Source organism: Branchiostoma lanceolatum, chromosome 1 (assembly GCF_035083965.1).
Source record: "Branchiostoma lanceolatum isolate klBraLanc5 chromosome 1, klBraLanc5.hap2, whole genome shotgun sequence".
Classification (NCBI taxonomy): domain Eukaryota; kingdom Metazoa; phylum Chordata; class Leptocardii; order Amphioxiformes; family Branchiostomatidae; genus Branchiostoma; species Branchiostoma lanceolatum.
In genome coordinates, this window is record NC_089722.1 from 6520773 (window position 1) to 6542811 (window position 22039).

The 22039-nt window shown below is 41.9% G+C and overlaps 2 protein-coding genes across 2 annotated transcripts in view; one reads left to right on the plus strand and one right to left on the minus strand.

Annotated features, from left to right (window-relative positions):
• LOC136426565 (fibrocystin-L-like) overlaps positions 1-2345 on the minus strand; it is a 56241-nt gene extending 53896 nt beyond the window's left edge. The window contains exon 1 of the mRNA XM_066415269.1: positions 2175-2345. Coding sequence (XP_066271366.1) covers positions 2175-2250 — 76 coding nt within the window. The 5' untranslated portion in view covers positions 2251-2345. The remainder of the gene's footprint in view (positions 1-2174) is intronic.
• Positions 2346-9045: 6700 nt separating this feature from the next.
• On the plus strand, positions 9046-12201 carry LOC136431303 (zinc finger protein 665-like). Its single transcript, XM_066422633.1, has 2 exons — positions 9046-9124; positions 9446-12201. Exon 2 carries the CDS (start codon positions 9448-9450, stop codon positions 10864-10866), a length of 1419 nt encoding a protein of 472 aa, XP_066278730.1. The 5' UTR covers positions 9046-9124; positions 9446-9447; the 3' UTR covers positions 10867-12201.
• Positions 12202-22039: the final 9838 nt, after the last annotated feature.

The window sequence follows — 22039 nt, forward strand, 5'->3', positions numbered from 1 at the left end:
AGCAAAACATGCGATTATTGCTTCCACAACCAACATAAATGTAGCACCAATGCATACTCCGTGGTGTTTTTGTACAAAAATTATCGGCATGCTTTTGAGGTATTATTTCTTTTCATGTTGATCCACCGAGACCATCCACGCGACACAGGGGGTTTTACCGTGTTACGTTGCGTGGATCCTTTACTTCCAAACCATGAGGGGTAAGTACATTGACCCCATAGTAACTAAGGAGAGTGTAATACATACACCCAGCACGTTGTGTAAGATGAAAAGGATTTCACGGGTTAGGAGATTATCAAATAGGTTAGGAGATCATTGAATAAGTTAAGCTCCGGAAATATAGAACCTATTGGTGACCTATTGGCTGTATACTAAAACAATCAATCAATCATCCGCGGGCATCAACTGCTGCTGCATGGCGGCTGTAGACATCCCTGTCTATCTGTCTACAACCGTTTTGATTTTTATTAAAGAATATCGTCTATGATAAGACATGAACAGCTAATGATACTCCATCATTATTTAAGGTGCTTGTGACAATCGATGTCGGTGTCATCGAAGGAATTTGATTTGATTACCTGACCTGGAAGTGTGATTTGTATGGTTCGATATGCAACAACATCATTTCATAGCAATTGAACAAAACTGCTACGGTTAAATTTGCTCCGGAAACGTCGCGTTTTCGTGTTATTGTTGGTACAAGAACTAAAATGACTCATGGGTAGTACTTGTAATTGAAATTATCCTCGGTACAGACATTAATGAAGCAAAATTTAGCCGTGCCGACTGCAGAATAGAGTTTTTGCTTGTTTTTATATACTAGCACATGATAACAAGCAAAAACGCCATTCTGATTCTGTAGCATGGTAGTCGCCACGGCTAGGCAAATATCAGTGGACAATTACGTGCAAGATGTATGGATGGTCATTCGGTACCGGTATAGGCTCGAGGCCGTACACGTGTATTTCCCGTAACCAGAACTCCCCTTTGTGCAAAATTACACGCATCTGCACAACCATCAACACCACTTTACAATCCATTCCCTGCTACACATGTTTATATGTTTGTACGTTAAACAGCTTTTGGTGTTGTGTTTCCAACCCCCAGGGTCTCCATATACAGCCTTCGCCTTACATAACCCAGATCCACAAAGACTGCTTCAACCTGTCAATCTATGTTGTGTTCCAACCATTCAAACCAATCCGTAAATTTGATCAACCTATATATGTACCATCTACGAGGGAGAAGAATCTGAACTATTTGAGTTATCTTTTGTTCTTCTATTTCTTGTTACATCTTTGGCAAATTTAGAGAATGTCCCAATAGTTCAACTGTAGCAGCCTCACATTTCAGCTCCTAGTTTAAATTAGACTGGGAGACCGCGGGTCAATCCTGGACTGGGCATCTCGGATGGGAGTGCACCTGTCATTCGGAAGGGACGTAAAACGGGGCCCCGTGTTCGAAGAGGAGCTTCGACCACGTTGAAGGGAAGGATCAACAACCCCTCCAAAAACATACCCTGCTACTGAAACAGCACGGAAACTTGCTCCCTTATGGCAACTACTCGGGTTGCCAGAACGAAGAAATTCGACACATCTAAAGGTATTTCAGAAATCTTCGATCTAACGAGAGCTTTAAAAGTAAACGGCAAACGATGTGTAACATGTAACGATATACGCCGCACTGTGAGGACCAGTATTCAAGTCGACATCTCAAATCTCCTATCCTCTAGCTTTTCCCGACAAGCATGATAATAAACGGATTGCAGTCCTAAAGACCTTTAACCATACACTGTAGTCCACTTTTTATTACTGTGTAACACTTGTTACAAAAGCTAGCACAATACTCTGTTCTTGGCGCACCGTAGCGCAATGCCAATGTAAAAACGATGGTCAGATTTTCACAGCGTTAGCGATATACGATATCGGTTTAAAAGTTATGTTTCCGAACATCCTGTCAATAGAGGAATGCACCTCAAACAAACTTGTTAATACCTGGTGAAGTGGAGACGATTGCTTCTAAATATAATTTTTCTATACAAAAGATGCACCTATTTTTCCACAACGTCATGGCAAATAACAAAAGGTTCAACATGTGCTTAGCATTTGCATTTTCGGTTATTTTTTCTGCTTCTCCTCTTGAAGATGTCGCTACAAAATAAATGTTTCACTTACTTTGTCCACGTGCGCCTTGCAGAAGCAGGTACAGGCAGGCCAACAAGGCGGCGGTAGACCGAACTGACACAGCCATGTCCTCGGTATCCCTCGCCTCTGTCGTCCGAGGAAACTTGGCGTCTGTGGCGTTCTAGTCGCGTGCACGTGTACCTCCCCAAATCCTGTGTTGGCTCTTTTGTTTCAACATATAATGCCTAAATAATCAGCCAGGAACCAGAGCTGCCAAGAAATACAGTGTCTTTCTTAAGCTGTAACTCAATGAGCAGGTATGTTGACGTAAACCTTTCTCTTTGCTCAGATGTGCTTACGTAGCGCTTTTACGACAATCAGTCAGGCGTCAAGCTTTGTCATTGGCTTAGGACCCTGTCACGCCTGTGCGTATATACAAGTCCGCATGAGTTGCGTATTAACACGTTTTTGTTTTAGGTTAAGTTTGCAGGCAAAGAAGTCATTTCTCTGGTTCGATAACTAGGCTGCACAACGGCATGCAAAAGTAGAAAACAACTTCTTCCCTGCAAACTTTACATAAACCAAAAAAATGTTAATTTGCAACTCATACGCACTTGAATATACGCACAAGTGTGGCAGGGCCTTTATGTAATGCTATTACTTTGGTGAGGAGGTACATGTATGTATTGTGTTCACGGTCTAGATTTACTCCTTGGAACATTCCTAGTGATCTACAAGGTCTGCGACCCCTCCTCTTTAATGGACTGGTCCATCGGAGGTGAACGGTCGTTTAACGGTTGTTTGGGATCACAAAACTTTCCGGGGGCCGTCAAAACTTCTGCAAAATATGCCAAACAACCACGGATCTTCAGACTGCGATTGGTTGCTCTTGTTGACAGGTGGTAACTCAACACGTGTTGTATTTATAGCGCCAAATTAAATAGACCTTAACGGCTGTACAATAGCTGTACGTCAGTCAGGATGCAATGTGACCATGTGTTTTTGAAATCAGACTCTTGTGCCATTATGCAGACTAAGAGATTTGAATCCTAAGTGTAAAAATGGTGAAGTACAGTGTAGCATACATCGCTCCACCTTCCTCCTTGTATATACTTGTAATTCACTTTAAGTTCACGGTAGCAAAATTTCACGGTGTAAGAAAAAGGGACAATTTCACTGAACTTTAACTTCACGGTGGTAGCAAGTGATTTACAGATACGATGTGTGGAGGAATCAGAAATAGGTTTTTCACTGTGATGATAAGTTCACGGTACAGAGGTGACAGTGAAAACAGTGAACTTAAAGTTACAGTGAAAGAATTACAGTAGTACCTGTCCCATTTTAAGCGCCATTAATGCCCTTAATGATAACTACACTCAGGATGTAGTGTGATCATTTGAACTAAGTGTACAATTGGTGAACTATGCAGCATGCACTCACAAACACACACCTTACTCATTATACATCATATCTGGCCCATATTAAGGACCTTTAATACCCTTAACAGAAGTGATACGAAAACTTGGGACAGTCGATACTACGGTACACCACACTTCTATCATCAGATGACGTTGTCAAGCTCCTCCCTAGTGTCTAAGGTTGCGCGGGATGCATTGCTTACTCGTATTCTAGGGGGCGCCCTTACGCAAAGTCTTACATATACAATGTACATGTCTCACACGAAAGTAAAGTTTCGGTACAATGGGACGGCTGATGTCATACTTTGCTGCTGTTGTCACTCCCTTGTCAGGATTGGCTGTTCACTTAACGGTTCATTAACTCGCCAGAATGTTGTTCTACGCACTAAGGTGAATGTGGGGATTTCTACCAGGTTCGATGACGTGATAAGACCAGAGTTTCACTTCCGCATTTCTGACGCGCATTCGGTATATATATAGGGGATCCGGGTCACACCACTGTATAGTATCACACACTGTCCACAGGGCTAGGGGTGTCTACAAAGCAGAAGGTAACTTTTTACTGTTGTCAATTTTCTGTCAGGGTTGCCTTCTTGACTGACTAGACGGTTAGAATGTGGTTGCATCATGTATTCTTGAAGATTTGCCGTATGTGTTTTCTACAAACATGCATATTCATTTACGTAGTCATTTTGAGCCACATTACCACTATTCTACAAGCAGAGGTTTCGGTTGGGGGATAGTAATGGCCGCGATTTCTTATGGCCATAATAAAACGTGGCCACTACTTTCCCCCGACCGAAACCTCTGCTTGTAGAATACATTATCACATAGATATTGACTCAATACAACATGGATCTGACGTCTTAGTGTACAGTATCAAGCTAGAAGGTTTATTCCCAAAGTTTAGAAACCAATAGTTATAACCACTAGAGATTTGTGCATATTCTAAAAGATTGGGCTTGTTTCGCAAAAGACATATAATTTGATTTGTGCCTAGTCAGGTGTGGTGAAAAGGCCACAGGAGTCAATGACATCCAATGTGCGTGTAAACTCGTATCATGCACTACATCTTCAGGTCGCGTGAGGGCGTGATGCTTGTTGGACAAAGTGCATGCAAAGTTAAATCGCAACTGGCAGATTTTCGTTATTTCCTGTCAGCTTGCGGGACCATGCTACCTACATTGGACGCGGGTCAACCCAACCTTCCCATCCTGCCATCACATCTTCCGCCTCATATCCTGTCACTCTCAATTCAAATAACTACGGGCACACACCAACACTTAAAACACACACGCATAAGTCCATCACTCGACGACATTGAACATCTACTACTGCACATTCACATGTTGTTCTATTATTGTTTCAGGTTTGAGGAAACGTCGACAGCACACAAATGACAACATGCTCACCAACTTAGTTACCTATTTCTTGGGCACCGAATTCCTGCAAAGTTGGCTCCTTGGTACAGCTTTATTACCCATTACAATTATAGTTTGGATGGTCAACATTCTTACTAACCGTCAAGCTTTCACTATGGTTGTCACGGTCGGCGTCATAGGCCTGGGGTTTTACTTACATAAATCAAATCAAACAACACTTGAAATTCAACGCATCAAGATAGAAGGCCAACTAGAGGGTCAAAGACTGGAACTAAAAAAAGAACGACTGTCTCTGGACCGTGATATTGAAAGTCGACGCATAAAGATAGAAAGTTTGACCCTGGAAGTGGAAAAGGAACGACTGGCTCTGGAACGTGATCAAGAAAGTCGGGAACTGAAGATGGCAACCTTGGAAACGGAACTCAAAAAGGAGCACCTGTCTCTTGAACATGACCTTATAAGTAAACAACTGTCGCTGAAACGTGAGAAAGTCCAAGCATATCGGGAAATAGCCACCGCTACGGATACATGGGAGAAAAATGCAGAAGCTACACAACGTGGATGGGTGTCCAGTGAAAGCAGCAGCAGCAAAGAGAAAACATCGAAAGGGCGTTACTCATCAGATGAGATAGAGCGCATGGGGCGTCCTTTATATCATGATGAAGAGCCACCACCACTGGGACTGGAAGGAGAGGATCGTCTTGGCATACAGCAAAAGAAGAAGAAAAAATAAATGTAAACCAACAACAAAAGCAGCAGGCCTGACTTCGCCTGCCCAGAATCTTATAACTTTCTTTTAACAAATTGTTCAGCACTTAACTTCCTGGCAGGGGTTTGTATTTTAACATTGCAGCAAAATCCATGAGGTATACATAGGAAACTTTTAATGCATTATCACATCAACTTTTTGCAATCTTATCTATGTAGTCGGTTTATAGACGGAATATGACAGAAGTACAACAGCGAACAAACTAGGGAGAGAGAGAGAGAAAGAGAAGGGAAATATAAAATCACTTGTGTTTGTCATGTGCAACCACCATTTAAAGACGGCAAAATAGCATTCTATAGACTTTACATATGGATTATTTTGAGAACTGTAGTTGTTTAAAATGCACATGTGACATGGTCGATATATTTCAAATGTCATAATTACGACATTTGAGATATGTTGACCATGTCACATGTAGCTTAGGCAAGTACTAGAATTACGCGTAGGAAACACTTTTTATCAGTTAACACCTTCCTTAGATTTATCTTTATACACGAATTAAAATCTTGAATTAAAATTACTCAAACTTGCTGAATTTGTCGCTATGTCGAGATTACGGCATAGAATCTGTCTCCTCTGAATCTTAGTGACAGCTACCTATGTGTGGTATGCTTTTAGTGATTGATGCATGACGGACCACTTACTAGGGTTGATAGAATATTGTTTCATAAGATTTGGCCAATGCTATGATAGTCCCTCCCTCCCCCGCTAGGCTGTGTAGTAAAGAAAATCTACCAGAATCTACAAATTCAAAGGGTTATGTTTTCATCTACTAGTTTAAAGATACGTGTCTCAAGAAACATGTGAGACGTGCAGGATTACGGGGCTCTGGTAACGTTAGGTCAAAAACACCTGACAGAAATACGGAAGTGAAACTCGCAGAGTACGTCATCGAAACCAAGCAGGGATTTCCCTGCCACGTAGAACATGCGAAACTTACGAAGGTTTCGGGGTCAATGTTTTATTCTGCAAGCAAACATAACAACATCTAGAAGAATTCACAAAACATCACTGTCTGAAATACGCTCATGATATGTAAGCGCGGTGACTTGCCCTGTGCTTTACACCGCCGGCCAGCAAGTTAGGAGAGGGAATTTAACTGGTCTTACCTGGTTTGATGGCAACATGAACGGAGTCGGAAGGTTGCGTTTTGATGGTTTAATTAAGAAGAGTTAGTAGTTCACCGTGATTACACATATATGCCGCCTGAGCCTACTGACTATGCAAGTCCCGGTACAGTTCTTGATTGTGATGAAAAGCCTCCTCGTGTGGAATCTTGAAGTTAGTCCGAGTTGTATGATTAGTTCGAAGTTCCGAGTGGATGTCGCAGTAATCCAAGATGAATGGCGATCCAACAATTGTCCATGTAGCCAAGTAAGTGCCTGGTAAGTGCCTCCAAAGTCCAGATAAGTGCCGTAAAAACTGGTCAATTCTCCCAACCTTTCTGACCCAGTCCTCTATCCTTTCTTGACTTGTTTTTCTCCTCCCAGTGAAGAGCCTGAGTTTCCTGCTTGTCCGGCAAGGAAGCCCTGATTTCTTCCCCCTATACATATACTATGGGCCCTAAATTCTTCTTTCTCCCTGTGAGAAAGCCCTGAGCTCTCCTGTGTTGAGAAGCCTGTCCCTCTCTTCAGAGTGAGCCTATTTTCTTTCCATGTGCTGAGGTCCCTAGAGTCTATCCTAACACGTGTCCTAGATTTGGCGGGAACTTGCCTGTATCTTATTAACATTTCTAAAGGCGGCAAATTTAAGAAACATTGGCATTTACATGATATATAGTATACACAAGGCGGGGAAGGTGATAAACATGAATAATCAGAGTGACACGCAAAAGGAAGTGTTCGTGGTCGTGAAAAGGCTCCGCCATCCTATAAAACAGAAAAACGACACTGAATACTCGACAAAATATGGTACTATGATACAGCCGTGTAACAACGCGACACCGTGAACTTAATGACTTTACTGGATTTTCATAAAGATTGGGCGACTGTTAGAAACTGCGTACAATCACAAATGCAATCAATAAACATCACGTAAAGCAGACAAGGAAAGAAGTCTGGTATGAAGGCAAGACAACTATGTCCTGCAAGACTACATACGGACACAGCTAAACCGTTGAGTTTCTGTTGCTTTAGTAAATCGAGAAGGCCACAGTACATAAAAACCGTTGAATAGAATGGCAACAACAGCGAAGAAGTAGTGTTGCCATGATTTCGCACGGTCGCTCTCTTCAGACGATGTGAAAGGGTACGTGGTGTTACCTGGTCTTCTGGGCGAATTTCGAAGAAGAAGAAATGATCGAGGGACAGAAACTATCAGTACAAGTTTCTGTACCTCCGAACAGCTTTTTGAGTGCCTGACATTCGCTGCTTTGGTAAAGTAAACATAAGATCAGTTTTCTGAGTGCGCATGTGCAGTATGATACGTTGTGGTGTAAGGTCAAAGTAGACTCCCTTTCTCACAGACGAAACATTGCCTCCCTGTCTCTATTTTATAGATACTTCCACGGCCAGTGTTCTGATGAACTTTCACCACTTGTCCCACCACAGAGATTGTTTCAGCGTCATACCAGGTTCTCCTCTGATTCACACCACTATACTGTACAACTACCAGCCTCTAAGTCATTCTACAGTAACAGCTTTTTTCCACGAACTGCAAAACTCTGGAATTCCCTCCCAGCCCACTGCTTTCCCCCGAATACAACCTACAAACCTTCAAAACAAACACACACCGCTGTCTCTCACCTATGCCACATTAGTTCAATTAGTTCAATGCCGAGAAGTGGCCTCTTACGGCCTTGCATTGAGCGAGATCGTTAAAAAAAATCCTTTGTCTCGACTGCTGGCCACGTGGATATTTGTTTTCGACGGTTTCTGAGGCCTTAACCTCTCACTTTACCTACAGACCCCTACGCTGTGAGGGGCTTATTCCAGAAGATGTTCCTGTCAATACAAATAGTTTTCGCACTATTGACAGGATGTTCCTGTCGATTATGATTTGTGTTTACACTATTGGCATGGATCATGCTTGTCAGAAACACCTCATAATCCTGTTAACCCTAACCGTAACCCTGAGGATTATACTGTATAATATAGTGCTGAAATAATACTCGTTTACATTACTTTATAGCAAGAATGATTAACTACAAGATAGCTATGGCTGTTGACAGGAACACCCCTCATTAGAATAGTGGTACGTAATTCACTGACTTATTCACTGATCATTTTGTGATCCAAATACTTGATATATCATCATACTATTAAACGAAAAAGCAAAAACGCCCTTTTGCGATGTGCGTCGCCACGCGATGAGATTTGTGTAATCAGGCATACCATCTGGCGTGAACTGTGACCTTTGTCGCGTCCTTGTCCACTTGGCTGAGAGAAAAAGCACAGCACTTCTGTCGTTTGGTCTGCCCAGGATCAGTTAAAGGTAAGACTTTGATAGCCACGATAACTGTTTACGGGAATAATTGCATGCACTCGTAGTTAGCAGAACAGGTGCCTTGCAGTGGAACTTACGTAGATTTGTTCCATGGTGTGTGTGGCCGTGTGTGGGGAGGGGGGCAAGAAGAGGTTCTTGTTCTTGTGTAAAAACCCAAAGGAGTGCGCTCACATTCTGACAAGTACAATGAACAGTGGACGATGGTTTAATCCTGCCCTCTCCAGTAGCAATTTGAGTGAGCAACAACGGCCACTAGGCCCAGGATTCAAACTCATTTTTCTTACATGTATGTTTTCTGCAACATGGCAGATATGACAACACTCCATGGGTCTCCAACTGGAGTTTCTGTGCCACAAAACAGCCCGCTATTGATGAATGACATCACAGGAAAGCAAACAGCTGAAAGCAGGAGATGTCAAGAAGAGTCTACCGTAGATGGTCTGTCAAGAAACTCTGGTGAGAAACCATCTGATAGGTCCAACCTCTCCCAGCACAATAACATACGCACAGAAGAAAAGAAGCCCCACAAGTGTGACCAGTGTGACTTTTGCAAGGATAATAAGGGGGATTTGGACACACATATGGCTAAACACACTGGTGAGAAACTCTTCATGTGTGAGGAATGTGCATACAAGACAGAACACAAGTCAAACCTGACCAAGCACATTAGATTGGTACATACAAGAGGGAAGCCCCACAAGTGTGACAGCTGTGTCTCCTACAAGAATAGTCAGGGGGATTTGGACACACATAATATGGCTAAAGAAACTGCTGTAAAACCCTATATGTGTGAAGAGTGTGCATACAAGACAGATCATAAGTCAAACCTGACCAAGCACCTCAAAATAGTACATACAAGAGAGAAGCCTTACAAGTGTGATCAGTGTGACTACAGCACTGCGAGAAAAGGGGACTTTGACAAGCACATGGCTAAACACACCGGTGAGAAACCCCACATGTGTGGAGAGTGTGGGTACAAGACAGGTCACAAGTCAAACCTGACCAAGCACATCAAAACAGTACATACAGGAGAGAAGCCTTACAAGTGTGACCAGTGTGACTACAGCGCAGCTAGGAAAGGGGACTTTGACACGCACATGGCTAAACACACCGGTGAAAAACCCTTCATGTGTGGGGAGTGTGCATACAAAACAGATCATAAGTCAAACCTGACCAAGCACATCAAAACAGTTCATACAAGAGAGAAGCCTTACAAGTGTGACCAGTGTGACTACAGCGCAGCTAGGAAAGGGGACTTTGACACGCACATGGCTAAACACACCGGTGAGAAACCCCACATGTGTGGAGAGTGTGGGTACAGGACAGCTGACAAAACTCACCTATCGAGTCATATGAGGATGCATACAGAAAGAAATCTGTACAAGTGTGAGCAGTGTGACTTCTGTACAGCTCATAAATGGGTCTTGGACAGGCACGTGGTTATACACACAGATGAAAAACCCTACATGTGTGGGGTGTGTGGGTTCAGGGCACATTTCATGTCTAACCTATCATGTCATATGAAGAAACATACAGAACAGAAGCAGTACAGGTGTGACCAGTGTGGGTATTGCACAGCAAGGAAAGGATACCTGGTACTACACATGGCTAAACATGCTGGTGTGAAACCTTACATGTGTGGGGAGTGTGGGTTTAGGACAGATTCTAGGTCCTCCCTTTATAAACATGTGAAAATGCACTCCGGAGAAAGGCCAGATGTACAAGTGTGAGCAGTGAATATTAATTAAGCAAGTTATTAAAGCCTAATCTGGACCAGCATATGTCTTGGCATTTTTGCTATGCTCTTGAGTCATGTGCAGGAAGTGACATAGGTTTGAGCCTCCATACAGCAGCTTGTTGTGGAACTGTAGGGGCGTTTTTTGTTAAAGTTTTGAAAGAGGATAACTCAAGAAGGGGTTGACAGATTGTCATGATTTTTTAGTATGATATTTGGTATGATATGTGAGGAAATTATAGAAATCCAATGTGTTCCATACTGGGACTATTATGACATATGCAACTGAGAAAAAGAGCTACATTGACTAATATAGATTATGCAAATAAAAAGCTAACTTGCACAATCAATGAGAAAATACTATCATTCCATAGATGGTAAATACAGAAGATTTCATACTTCTGGCATTTGGAAGGTAAGTAAAAGTTAAAACATAGATCATGCAAATCAGCACCCCATTTGCACGATTGATTAGGGGATGCTGGAATAGCTTCCTTGTTAAGATAAGATTTTCATACTTTGGACAACCTTTGTTATTTGAGTGGAGAAGATTATCAACTGAATTGAACAGATACAATTAATGCAAATGAAGACCTTATTTGCATAATCAATTAGAAACATGATACGTCAGTCGTTGAGGTTAACATCTTTTGGCGAAGGTATAAGGTCGTGGAACTCTAGTTACTGTTGAATAAAACTTTGCAGCAGCTAATATATCATTAATATGATATAGTGACATATTTTCTAGGATTATTAACAAAACTGCTGTGGTAGGAATGACATGGTGTAAACAACTCAAGATGTCAAGATCATAGAGGATGATGTAATGATTGCGTTTCACTTTTACCAAGGCCGATCAGATTGTACTGGAAACACTCTATTGAGTGTACGTCACCGGAATAAATCCGGACTAATGATGATAATGATGAAGGCCGATCAAAGATTAAACCTGAGACTCATGTAACAAACTATGCATGCAGCACAGCAAAATAATGTATGTTTTCTAATACAGTATATTTTGAGCTCTGCGTTGTATTCGGTCCATGTCATCTTTCCACACACACGATACCGCGTCACTCGGTCACAATTCCACACACCGAACGAAGCCGCTCTTTTAATAAGTAAATATATCAAAGAATGTTTAGATCTTAGAACTAGTAGTGTAAGTGATAGTTTAAACTCGACATTTTGAAGTATTCATATACTTGTTATACTTGTACTAAGGTTAATCATTTTTATCCCATTGTTGTTGTTTGCATGTTTAGTTGTAGAAGACCTTAGGGGAGTCGCCGTACTTTTGTTGTGTCAATAAATATTTTAATAAACGGAAGGCTGTAGTTTTAGTCATACCAGGGCCATGTATACGTTGCTATAGACCACGATAGTCGCCACTATGGCGAAACCGTAGGCTTCGCTATAATCCATCCACCGGATCACAGTGACTACACCCGCGGCTGTGAAGGTGCAGAAGGTCAATCCGATGATGTAATCGATGAAATTCCTCCTATTAAAAAATAAGACGGTTGTCGGGTTGAATACACAGCAAAACGTTCTAATACGGTAACAATGCGACACATGACCAACCAACACGTCTTCTAGCTTTTACAGCACAAAAATACAAAGGTACGTGGCCACATTATAACCCCACTATCAGTCGAGAAGCAAACAATACAGCCTAGCAAAAAGACAAACAACGAAATGTTACCTTAACTTTATTTTTAGTGAAATTGCAACAACGCAACACGATGTACAACCCATGCAGCATTGCTGATGTCCGGTGCCATAAACAGATACACCAGCAGAACACATATACATACAACTTGCATGTGCACGCAATAATACGTTAATGTTACCTTGGTTTTGCACACATAGCCATGTCTTGATCGCCCTCCTGTGACGTTTTGTTAGAGTTTGTGGCGTTACCTGATCTTCATGGCGAAATGCGTAGTAGATATGAAGATATCTCAGCACACGCCATCGGAACGGCAGGCATCCGCCTTCACCTCTAGTGATATACAGGTGTACTCAACACGCACGGGGTCAATAAAGACGTGAGGAGGTTTCAATCCTGACAAAGGAATAACAATAACGCACCTGTTTTATATGGTGCATCGACATTGGTCATCTATATTTCAAAGACACGGTATAGTAAAGTAAACAATGCGGAAGTGAAACTACCGATCACGTCATCAAGTTGTTATTTATCTTTGTCAGTTTTAATTGTCATTTTTCAGACGTGATGTCTACATTAACTGTGCCTTTCTTCAACGTAATGCTACCGTGGCGTCAGGAACAGATATTTTATGTCGTTCACCCAAATACTTGAACATGCATGACTAATGCACTGTCTGTAATTGATAATCTGGTCACGTCCATACACTTACCCCACCTCAATGACCCCACCTTGACACGTATATGTATTCTGCCACCCAAAAAAACTACTTTCTGGACAAAGTATATAAAACTTTTGAAAACCATAAGAAGCATTGAGTGAGACTCTGTTACTCTTATGTTACCGAGTGTAACTGTTCTGATCTGTGGCTGCACATGCTTTTTAGTATGACAAAATTATTTTGTACCTTTTTACGTAGTGCGGCAAGCCTTAATAGATCTAGAATTTGAACAGTGAAAATATGCCCACCTGTGAGCCAAATTACGAGATATGTCAGTTCTTATCCACCATTGCTTCTGCATGAAATATTTTGTCTGACTTGTCTGCTTATTTATTGTAGGTCAAAGTATTGAAATGTCAAAGTTCAAAAGTCACCTCTGACTTGGGAGTGGCTTTAGGTAAACATCACTGCTTGCCTGTGAGTGTGATTTTCGGTGGCGCAAATTTCTATTTTTGTGCATTTTTTCTACACAACACAACACAGTACAACACTGAACTGTTTTATATTGAATTCAGTGCTGTATTCAGTCCTTGTTGTCTTCCACACATACGATACGATACGATACGATACGATACGATACGATACGAAGCCACTCTTTTAATTTCTTCACTGAACGGTAGACTGCCACCGGTCGTCAGGACAATTTCAGTCATACATAGTCCACTCTGGCACGTCTGGCACTGGCTGCAGATAGAAGTGTACGTAGCTATAGAGCACAAAAGCCACCGCCGTGCCGAAACCGTAGGCCTTACGGTAATCCAGACGCCGGATTACAGTGACTACAACCGCGGTTAAGAAGAGCCACAAGACCAATCCCTTGCTGTAATCGGTAACAGTCATCCTGTAAAACGGGATAACGAGGTTGAATAAACAGCAAAATGTGCCGAAATGGTAACAGCGCGTTAAAGAATACCGTATTCTAACATTAACTATACCACACGTGCACCTCACTAGCTGTCTAATGCCTTACACTACCTAGCCTCCACTGCAGGCTTCCCCATGGCGATTTTTCAGCTTATCGGGGCCAGGTTCTTTGGCTGGGGGGCCTGTAGCCGCTTCTTATAATCCACATAGCGCGCGGTTACAGGATCCCAAGCAGATACTGGGCTTCAAGCAGATACGGTTCCCAAGCAGATACGGCCCCTCAGCCAAAGAACCTGGACCCGAGAAGTTGAACAATCGCCGTGGGGAAGTCTGCAACACCTTCACTGTAACTGTGTAAGTGACCGGTACCTTAATTTGTTTTGTTTGTTTGTGCCTCCATGGCGTCAGGAACAGGAAAAACGTTTATGTCAGGAAAGTTTATGTCGTTCACCCAAATTAACATACCAAATACACTGACTAAAATCACTTAGTAATCTGGTCACGTTCATCACTTACCTCACTAGTTACCCCACCTTGACACGTGTATGTATTTTTGCACCCAAATAAGATGGAAAAAATTGTAACATTCAATCTGTGGTGTGTTGTAGTTGAACATCAGAAGAAGCATCCCTGCTTCTTAGCGTAACTGCTCTACGGTCTTAGTGAAAGTTGGTGGTCAGTGCAGCACATGCTTTATAATATGAACAAACTACGTGTAATAACTTTCTACGTAGCGTAGCAAACCTTCAGAGATCTACATTTGTATAGTGAATATATTCCCACCTGTGCGGCTCAAATCGAACGGCAATGTTAGAAATTTGTCAGTTCTGGTCCGCCATGAATCACTTCTGCATGAAATGACGTCCAACTTGTCTGCTCATTGTGAGCCAAACTATTGAAATGTCAAAGTTGAAAAGTCACCTCTGTCATGGGAGTGGCGATGGATAAATATCACAGCTTGCTTATGAGTGAATCAGACAGTGTAATGTGATTTTCGATGGTGCAAGTTTTTATTTTTTTGCATGTGGGTAAGCAACTGATATAGAAGGGATAATCATCAGATTCACACAGTGCCGTATAACCAAGAACGTTTGATAAAGCGTGACATACATTGTAATACGAACAACAAACACTAATACCTAAAACAGACGGCTTTCTAAACGTGATGTCATTCAATAGTAGTGTAATAGTTCCTTCTGACACATATGCTATGTGTGTATTTCTTTCGCAATTCCCACGCAAAACAGATATGTCTACTTCTATAATAATAACCACACAATACAGATATATCTACTTCTATAACAATAACCACGCTATACAGATGTCTACGAGTTTCTATTCTCATTGCGAGTTAGCAAACTTTGCAAATTAAAACGTAGGATCAAGTGCAAGCCGCATTTACGGTGAAACAGACTCCAAGCGACTTTTACTAAAAATACATTCTGTCCTAGGAGCCAAGAGTACATTCAAGACCAGATTCAAATTCTATATATAGTGAATCTTCTTAGACTTGGTTGTTAAATCGATGGTTAATGGAACCGAACATGCCTTATGACACCGTATACACCTCAGGGCAGGTCATTAACCCTAGTATATCATACATAGTCTGGGAATTCCTGCTTAACTTCAATCACATGCTAGAAGAGCTATTGGCCTTCTTGGTCAAATACCAGCCAGAAATACGGAAGTGAACTCCTCTTTGCATGTCATCGAAACCAAGAGTAAATTCCTGTACTATATACATGTACCACACGCGTACGCAGAACAAACACAGATAGTACAAATTCTTATTGAGTAAGATAATGAAATAAAATGGAATACAGTATATCATCGATCTAGAATTGTTTGCAAAACTGTTGTGATAAGCACGGATCTGTAGTAAACAACAAGATCATGGAAAATAAAACTTGGATGATTAAAGGAAATGTATGATCTTTATTTTAGTCCGTTACCATTGACGGATCGCCAATATTAGACCAAAGACGGTGGCATGTATTTCCAGCAGCAGAAGGATGCGAAGTGCGAGATTATTAAGTCATCAAACTTTCAAAGTAACATATTGTGCATCACAGTTAATATCCGATGACTCAGTACTACTGAATATCCTATAACACTGACACAGCATTGAATTCTGCTCTACATGTTATGCTCTTTACACACGGTGCGGGTTAAGGTTAATTGTTGTGTCGAGGTGGCAGAAACCTTGGGTCACACTGGTGGTGGCTGCGTAAACAAGTAGATCACGATAGTCGCCGCAATGTTTGAAGCATATGCCTCGTAATATCCCATCTTCCGGGTCACAGCAAATAGAACCGCGGTCACCAAGACGCTCAAAAATAATCTGACGAAGTATTCGGCAGCATCCATGCTATAAAACAGAATAACGAGGTTGAATATAAAGCGAAATGTGCCAATACGGTACTGGCGCGAGAAAGAAACAACCACCACACTTCACTACCTGGGTATTCAGTACTAGTGTCTGGCTCTCACAGCACAAAAGCACAGGGGTATACAGCCACGGCATAACATCTCCTGACAATCGAGAAACAGAACATCCTAGCTAGCTTCTCAGCAAAATAATGACGAATATCGTAATGAATACCTTGGTCTTGCATACACAGCCGGGTCTCGTCGCTCTTCCAAAACGGTGTGATAGACTGTGTAGCGTTACCTGGTCTTCAATGGCAGGCTAGGAGAACAGTACACGTCATCGAAACTGAAGGAACCCCATGTATACGTCATCGAAACTGAAGGAACGCCCTGTACACGTCATCGAAACTGAAGGAATTCACCTTTACCTTTAGTGATACACTACTGTAGGCTCCAAACATGAAGTTAACTATACACCATCACAAACAAACTAGATGAATATCATTGACATCCACTTTGACACAACTAATGTTATAAGCAGTGTGCACAAGTCCAGTCTTATTAGCATCAGTCCAATTCAAGTCACTAAGGTGACCAATTGTTTGGGTCACATGTCGTCATCACACTTACACCACCCAACCAGCCGTTAACATGTTGGCCCCGGGCCAGCTTGTTTTAAAGCATTTCTTACTCGCTTGCTTACCACGGAGACTCCAAGCGATCGAAATGGGAGTGCCAGCGGTAACTAAGAAAGTTAGTTGTTTCCCTGCCAGAGGTTGTTTCCCTGTCCAACGTATTTGGACATATGCATACATGTACATGGAATTCCAGAAGACACACCTAGCTGCACAAAAGCCTTTGACTTTTGACGGCACCGCGCAAACATAATTAAATTTTACACATGGCTGACTAAGCTAACCTACGTTACCAACGCTAATGGTCTGTGTCGCAGTCGTCCCAGGTACGATAGGTTTACGACAGGATATTGGAGTCTGGGGCAGTCGTGAATATGTCGCACAATAGTCTTGTGATGGAAAAGCTTGTCGTAGATTATTGTCGACAGATCAGTTTTGTTCTACCCTCTCTGAAAATCCCACGACAGAAGGAATCGTTTGACTAATGTGGCCTCGTCTTTACAAAGAAACATGGTAACTATAAGCTCTACTCTATAAAGTCAGCGTCATGCACCGCCGACATTCAGGTGTGCCCGTAAACGAACACGAACAGGTCCAATAGTATTCTTCAAGTAGACGTTGAAAAGGAATATCGCATTAGTCTCCTTAACTACCCCCGTTTTTTCTTAAACTTGTAGCCCTTTTTGCTTGAAACGTCACGGTCTTCTCTTCCAAGGTCTGGTTTGAGATTAGACGGCAAGAAAACTGCACTGAAACACTTGCGATCAAATCATTACCGTTCAGTCAATCAACGTAATATATACCGTAACCTATCATGATAAAGACAAATGATAACGTGTTCTTTGAGATCGTGTAAAAAAGTATCTCAATCTCGCGCTGTGTCTTCGGACAGCATGTAAAAGAGCGTGTGGTGCTGTCCGCTCTTCTGGGTGGAGAACCAGACAGAAATGCGGAATGTGAGTCATCGAAACTTCGGTGAACGCCTCCATCCGGCTTTTGGATGTACTGCAACAATCTAACTAAGTTTGTAAGTACGACTAATCTCCAGGCAGATCTTTCGAAGCACGTCGGCAGAACGTAAGCGTTTAAGGTCATGTTCGCGTATTTAAGGCTAATGTCTCGTATATAGGCTCATTAGATGTGTCCAAAGACATATCCTATGCAACGGTGTTACTCTGATGCAACGTTGACCAAATAGCACGAAAGAGAATCGGCAGATATAATAGGTTTAAATAGCAGGCTAATTGCCGTATGCACATTTCGTTTCTGCCAGCGTGCTATCTTTCGGCGTCAAAGACCGTATCCAACTGGCAAACCGGGTTTTTACATCCACCTTTTTATATCCGCTTGGGCGGCGACGAAAGCTTCCTTAGCCAGTTGGATACGGTCTTATAGCCACTGAAAGGTCTGCTTGGAGATTAACTACGACTGGTCTCTTGCTATGGCATATGCCATATCTATATTGAACGACAGGCTCAAATCACAAAAGCCGGATAATGTCCAGGTACATGTATTACATGCATGATATACAGTACAAATTCGAGTAAGATAATGCAATACAATGGAACATCATATAGGATTGTTTGCAAAACATTCGTGATACAATGTAAGCATGGATTTGTAGTAAACAACAAGATCATAGAGAATTAAACTTGTTGATTACGTGTCGCCTTATTGGATATAGGGTCTTTATGGCAGCCAATTATATACCGTGGACAATATTAGAATAAAGACGGCGACATATATTTGTAGGGACAGAAGGGTGCGTAGTACAAGATTGGTAAGTCATCAAAGTCAAAAACTGTGCATCGCAGTTGATCTACGATATCTCAGTGAATTAGTGTTATACAGCATTGAACTCTGCACTACGGTCAAGGTCAATCCATGGTGGTTCGTCCGTCAATCTGACGAAGACCGCTGTACGTCATCGATCATTTGGTTGGGTCGCATGTGTCCTCATGTGGCTGGTTTGGCCTTGAACCCTCGGTCACAGTGTTCACATTGGATCAGGGTCGTGCTCTATGGGGTTGACCTGTTCCTTCCTGGCTCTCCTTTTCTGCGCAATCCAATCCAATCCAATTCAGGTCAATCCATGCCATGCTCTCGACACACGACATCGATGTTGGTTGTTGTGTCAATACGCCAGAAAGCTTTTACATATCTTACTCTGTACTTCTCAAAACTTATTAGTTCACAGTGCCACAGATAACACCTGGCGCTCTTTCCCTAGGTCACTGTGGTCAGGAAATTTTTAGTTACAACGGTCACCATGGGAATGGTTCTGGATTCAGAAGTACGTAGAGCACGATATCCGCCACTATGCTGAAAGCATAGGCCTGCCGCCAATCTTCCATCCACCGGGTCACAGCCACTAGAACCAAGGCTAAGAAGACGCTCAAAGCCAGTCCGACGAAGTAATCGGCAGTTTGCATGCTATAAAACAGAATACCGAGGTTGAATATAGAGCGAAATGTGCCAATACGGTAACTAACGGCCCGACAAAGAAACAACCACCACAATTCACTAACTAGCTAATGTCTGGCCTTAACAGCACAAAACCACGGGGGTATATGGCCACTACGGGTACATAACCTCTTCTGACCACAGTCGAGAAGCAAACAGAACATTTTGGCTTCTTAGCAATATAATGAGTAAATATCAAAATGTTACCTCGGTCTTGCATACGCAGCCATGTCTCGATCGCTCTCCCAAAACGGATAGAGTCTTCTAGGAGAAAAAGGCAATAGATATGAAGGGGCGAAACTATCAGTACACGTCATCGAAACTGAAGGAATCCTGTACACGTCATCGAAACTGAAGAAACCCCCCTTTACCTTTGGTGATACACTACTGTATGCTCAAAACATGAAGTCACTTGATTAGTAAAGAGATAAAAGAATTACAACAGCGCACCTTTCATTATATGGTGTATTGTAATTATCCTTCTACATTTCATAGACACGGTATCAGAAGCGGTCAGTGAGGAGGAGTTGCAGTTACTAATGTTAAGATCGCGAGGGGGTACAGAAAAGCGGAAGGGAAACTTTCACAGCCGCGATATTGTTGCATGCAACGTGGCAGGGGTTTCCCCATTTCGTGGCTTACTTCAACAGACTAACTACAGCAATGATAACAGTGAGAACACATTGTGCACGATGTGATGATAAACGTAGCTTCAACCAGGATCGGCGAATCGCTGGGAACATAGTAGAAATTGGCCAAATAGAGTAAATAGTATGCTGAGAGCAGCTGGCCACAGATAGGGGGTCCAATAAGCCGTGGAATGCCTATTGGATCCTCTATCCGTAGGCGACTTCTCTTAGCATACTATTTAATCTATTTTGCCAATTTCTACTATTTTCCCAGCGATCCACGGAGCCTGGTAGAGGCTAGATAATCGCACAAAGCTGTTCATCATTCTAAACGTTCGTTCAAAAGAATTTGATACATCCCATTCGATAGATAAATTCAACTGTATCCTAGGGGTACCCTTCAACTGTATACAACTTATCAAGGTCAATATATCAAAGAATGTCTAAACCTTGAACCAATTGTGTAAATGATACGTTGGACTCAACACGTTGATTACTCATGTCTATTAATATACATTTATGTATGGGTTAATTCATTTGTATCCACTTGCCTGCTTGTATGTACATGTATAGATGTAGCAGACCTTACAAATGTCGTTGTACTTTTGTTGTGTCAATAAAGATTTTAGTTGTAACGCGCGGAACAACATGCCTGAAACCTAGGCACGTACGAAATATACAGTCATCCCTGAAAATGATCACAATAGGCAGGTGGCTTTTGAAGATTCTTATTCAGTGGGGAAACTAATAGAGAGACGTACAGCAAAAGATAGACACAATGCCCCGGTCGTCTTTAGTTTATGTAGAATTTGTGTCAACTATGCAGGTTTGACTGTACATAGCAGGACCCATATAGCAGTATGTATAGTATCCCTCATGAGCTCAGTACAGCATGCACACAGCCATGAAAAAAAGCGTATGTAACCCCTATATTAAAACACAATCGTACGTATATTTGGCGAGAATACTAAACTACACTCACCGACACCGACTCTTTGTCAAAAGCAAGAAGAAACGTCTTCTGCACCCAACCTTGTGTGTGAACCTCACAATGGCCTTTATTTATTCACGACTGTACAAAGGTTTCAGACCTGCCTTTGCCACACATTCTCTACTGTGCAAACAACTTACCTCACCTATAGTTACATTATTAGTTGATTTATACTTATATTTACCGGGTATTTTAACAATAAAAACTACCTGTTTTGTGTTTCGCCGCCCTGTAGGTCTGATGAGCGAACTTGTCACTGATAAGCTCTCAAACATATGAAACCAAGAGAGAAAATATCGATTGAATCAAGTATGCAAAGGAAGGCTAAATTTGCATCATCAATGAGAACAGGCTATAATTCCATAGTGGTCAATCGTGAGAATTGCAATCTTGCAGCATTTGGAAATCTGGACATCATCGACACAAATCATGCAAATGAGGGCCTTATTTACATAACCTCTTTCCTAAGATAAATCTTTCATACTGTGAGGACATTATTTGCATAATCAATGTGATTAAGATACGTCACTCGAAACGTTTTGCGAAGGTACATGTATGAGGTCGTGGAGCTCTAGTTTACAATTCTGTTTAGTTGATTGCATATCATAGATGATTAGGGAATTCGAATTCCTACTAAACTTCCAAGATACTAAAAGAATCTTGTATTTTCTGGGCATTCAACCTTCTTGGTTAATGTCAATCAGAAATACGGAAGTATATGACTGATATCCACCCGTCCAGGCCTGATATATACATATCGTTTTAGTCGTGACTTCCAATCTAAATGGATAGGATTGCTGGATTAGTCTATATCTTGAAGTGG

Bases quoted from the DNA above. Each gene is read 5' to 3' on its own strand.
- LOC136431303 (XM_066422633.1), top strand. From the start codon at position 9,448: ATGACAACACTCCATGGGTCTCCAACTGGAGTTTCTGTGCCACAAAAC.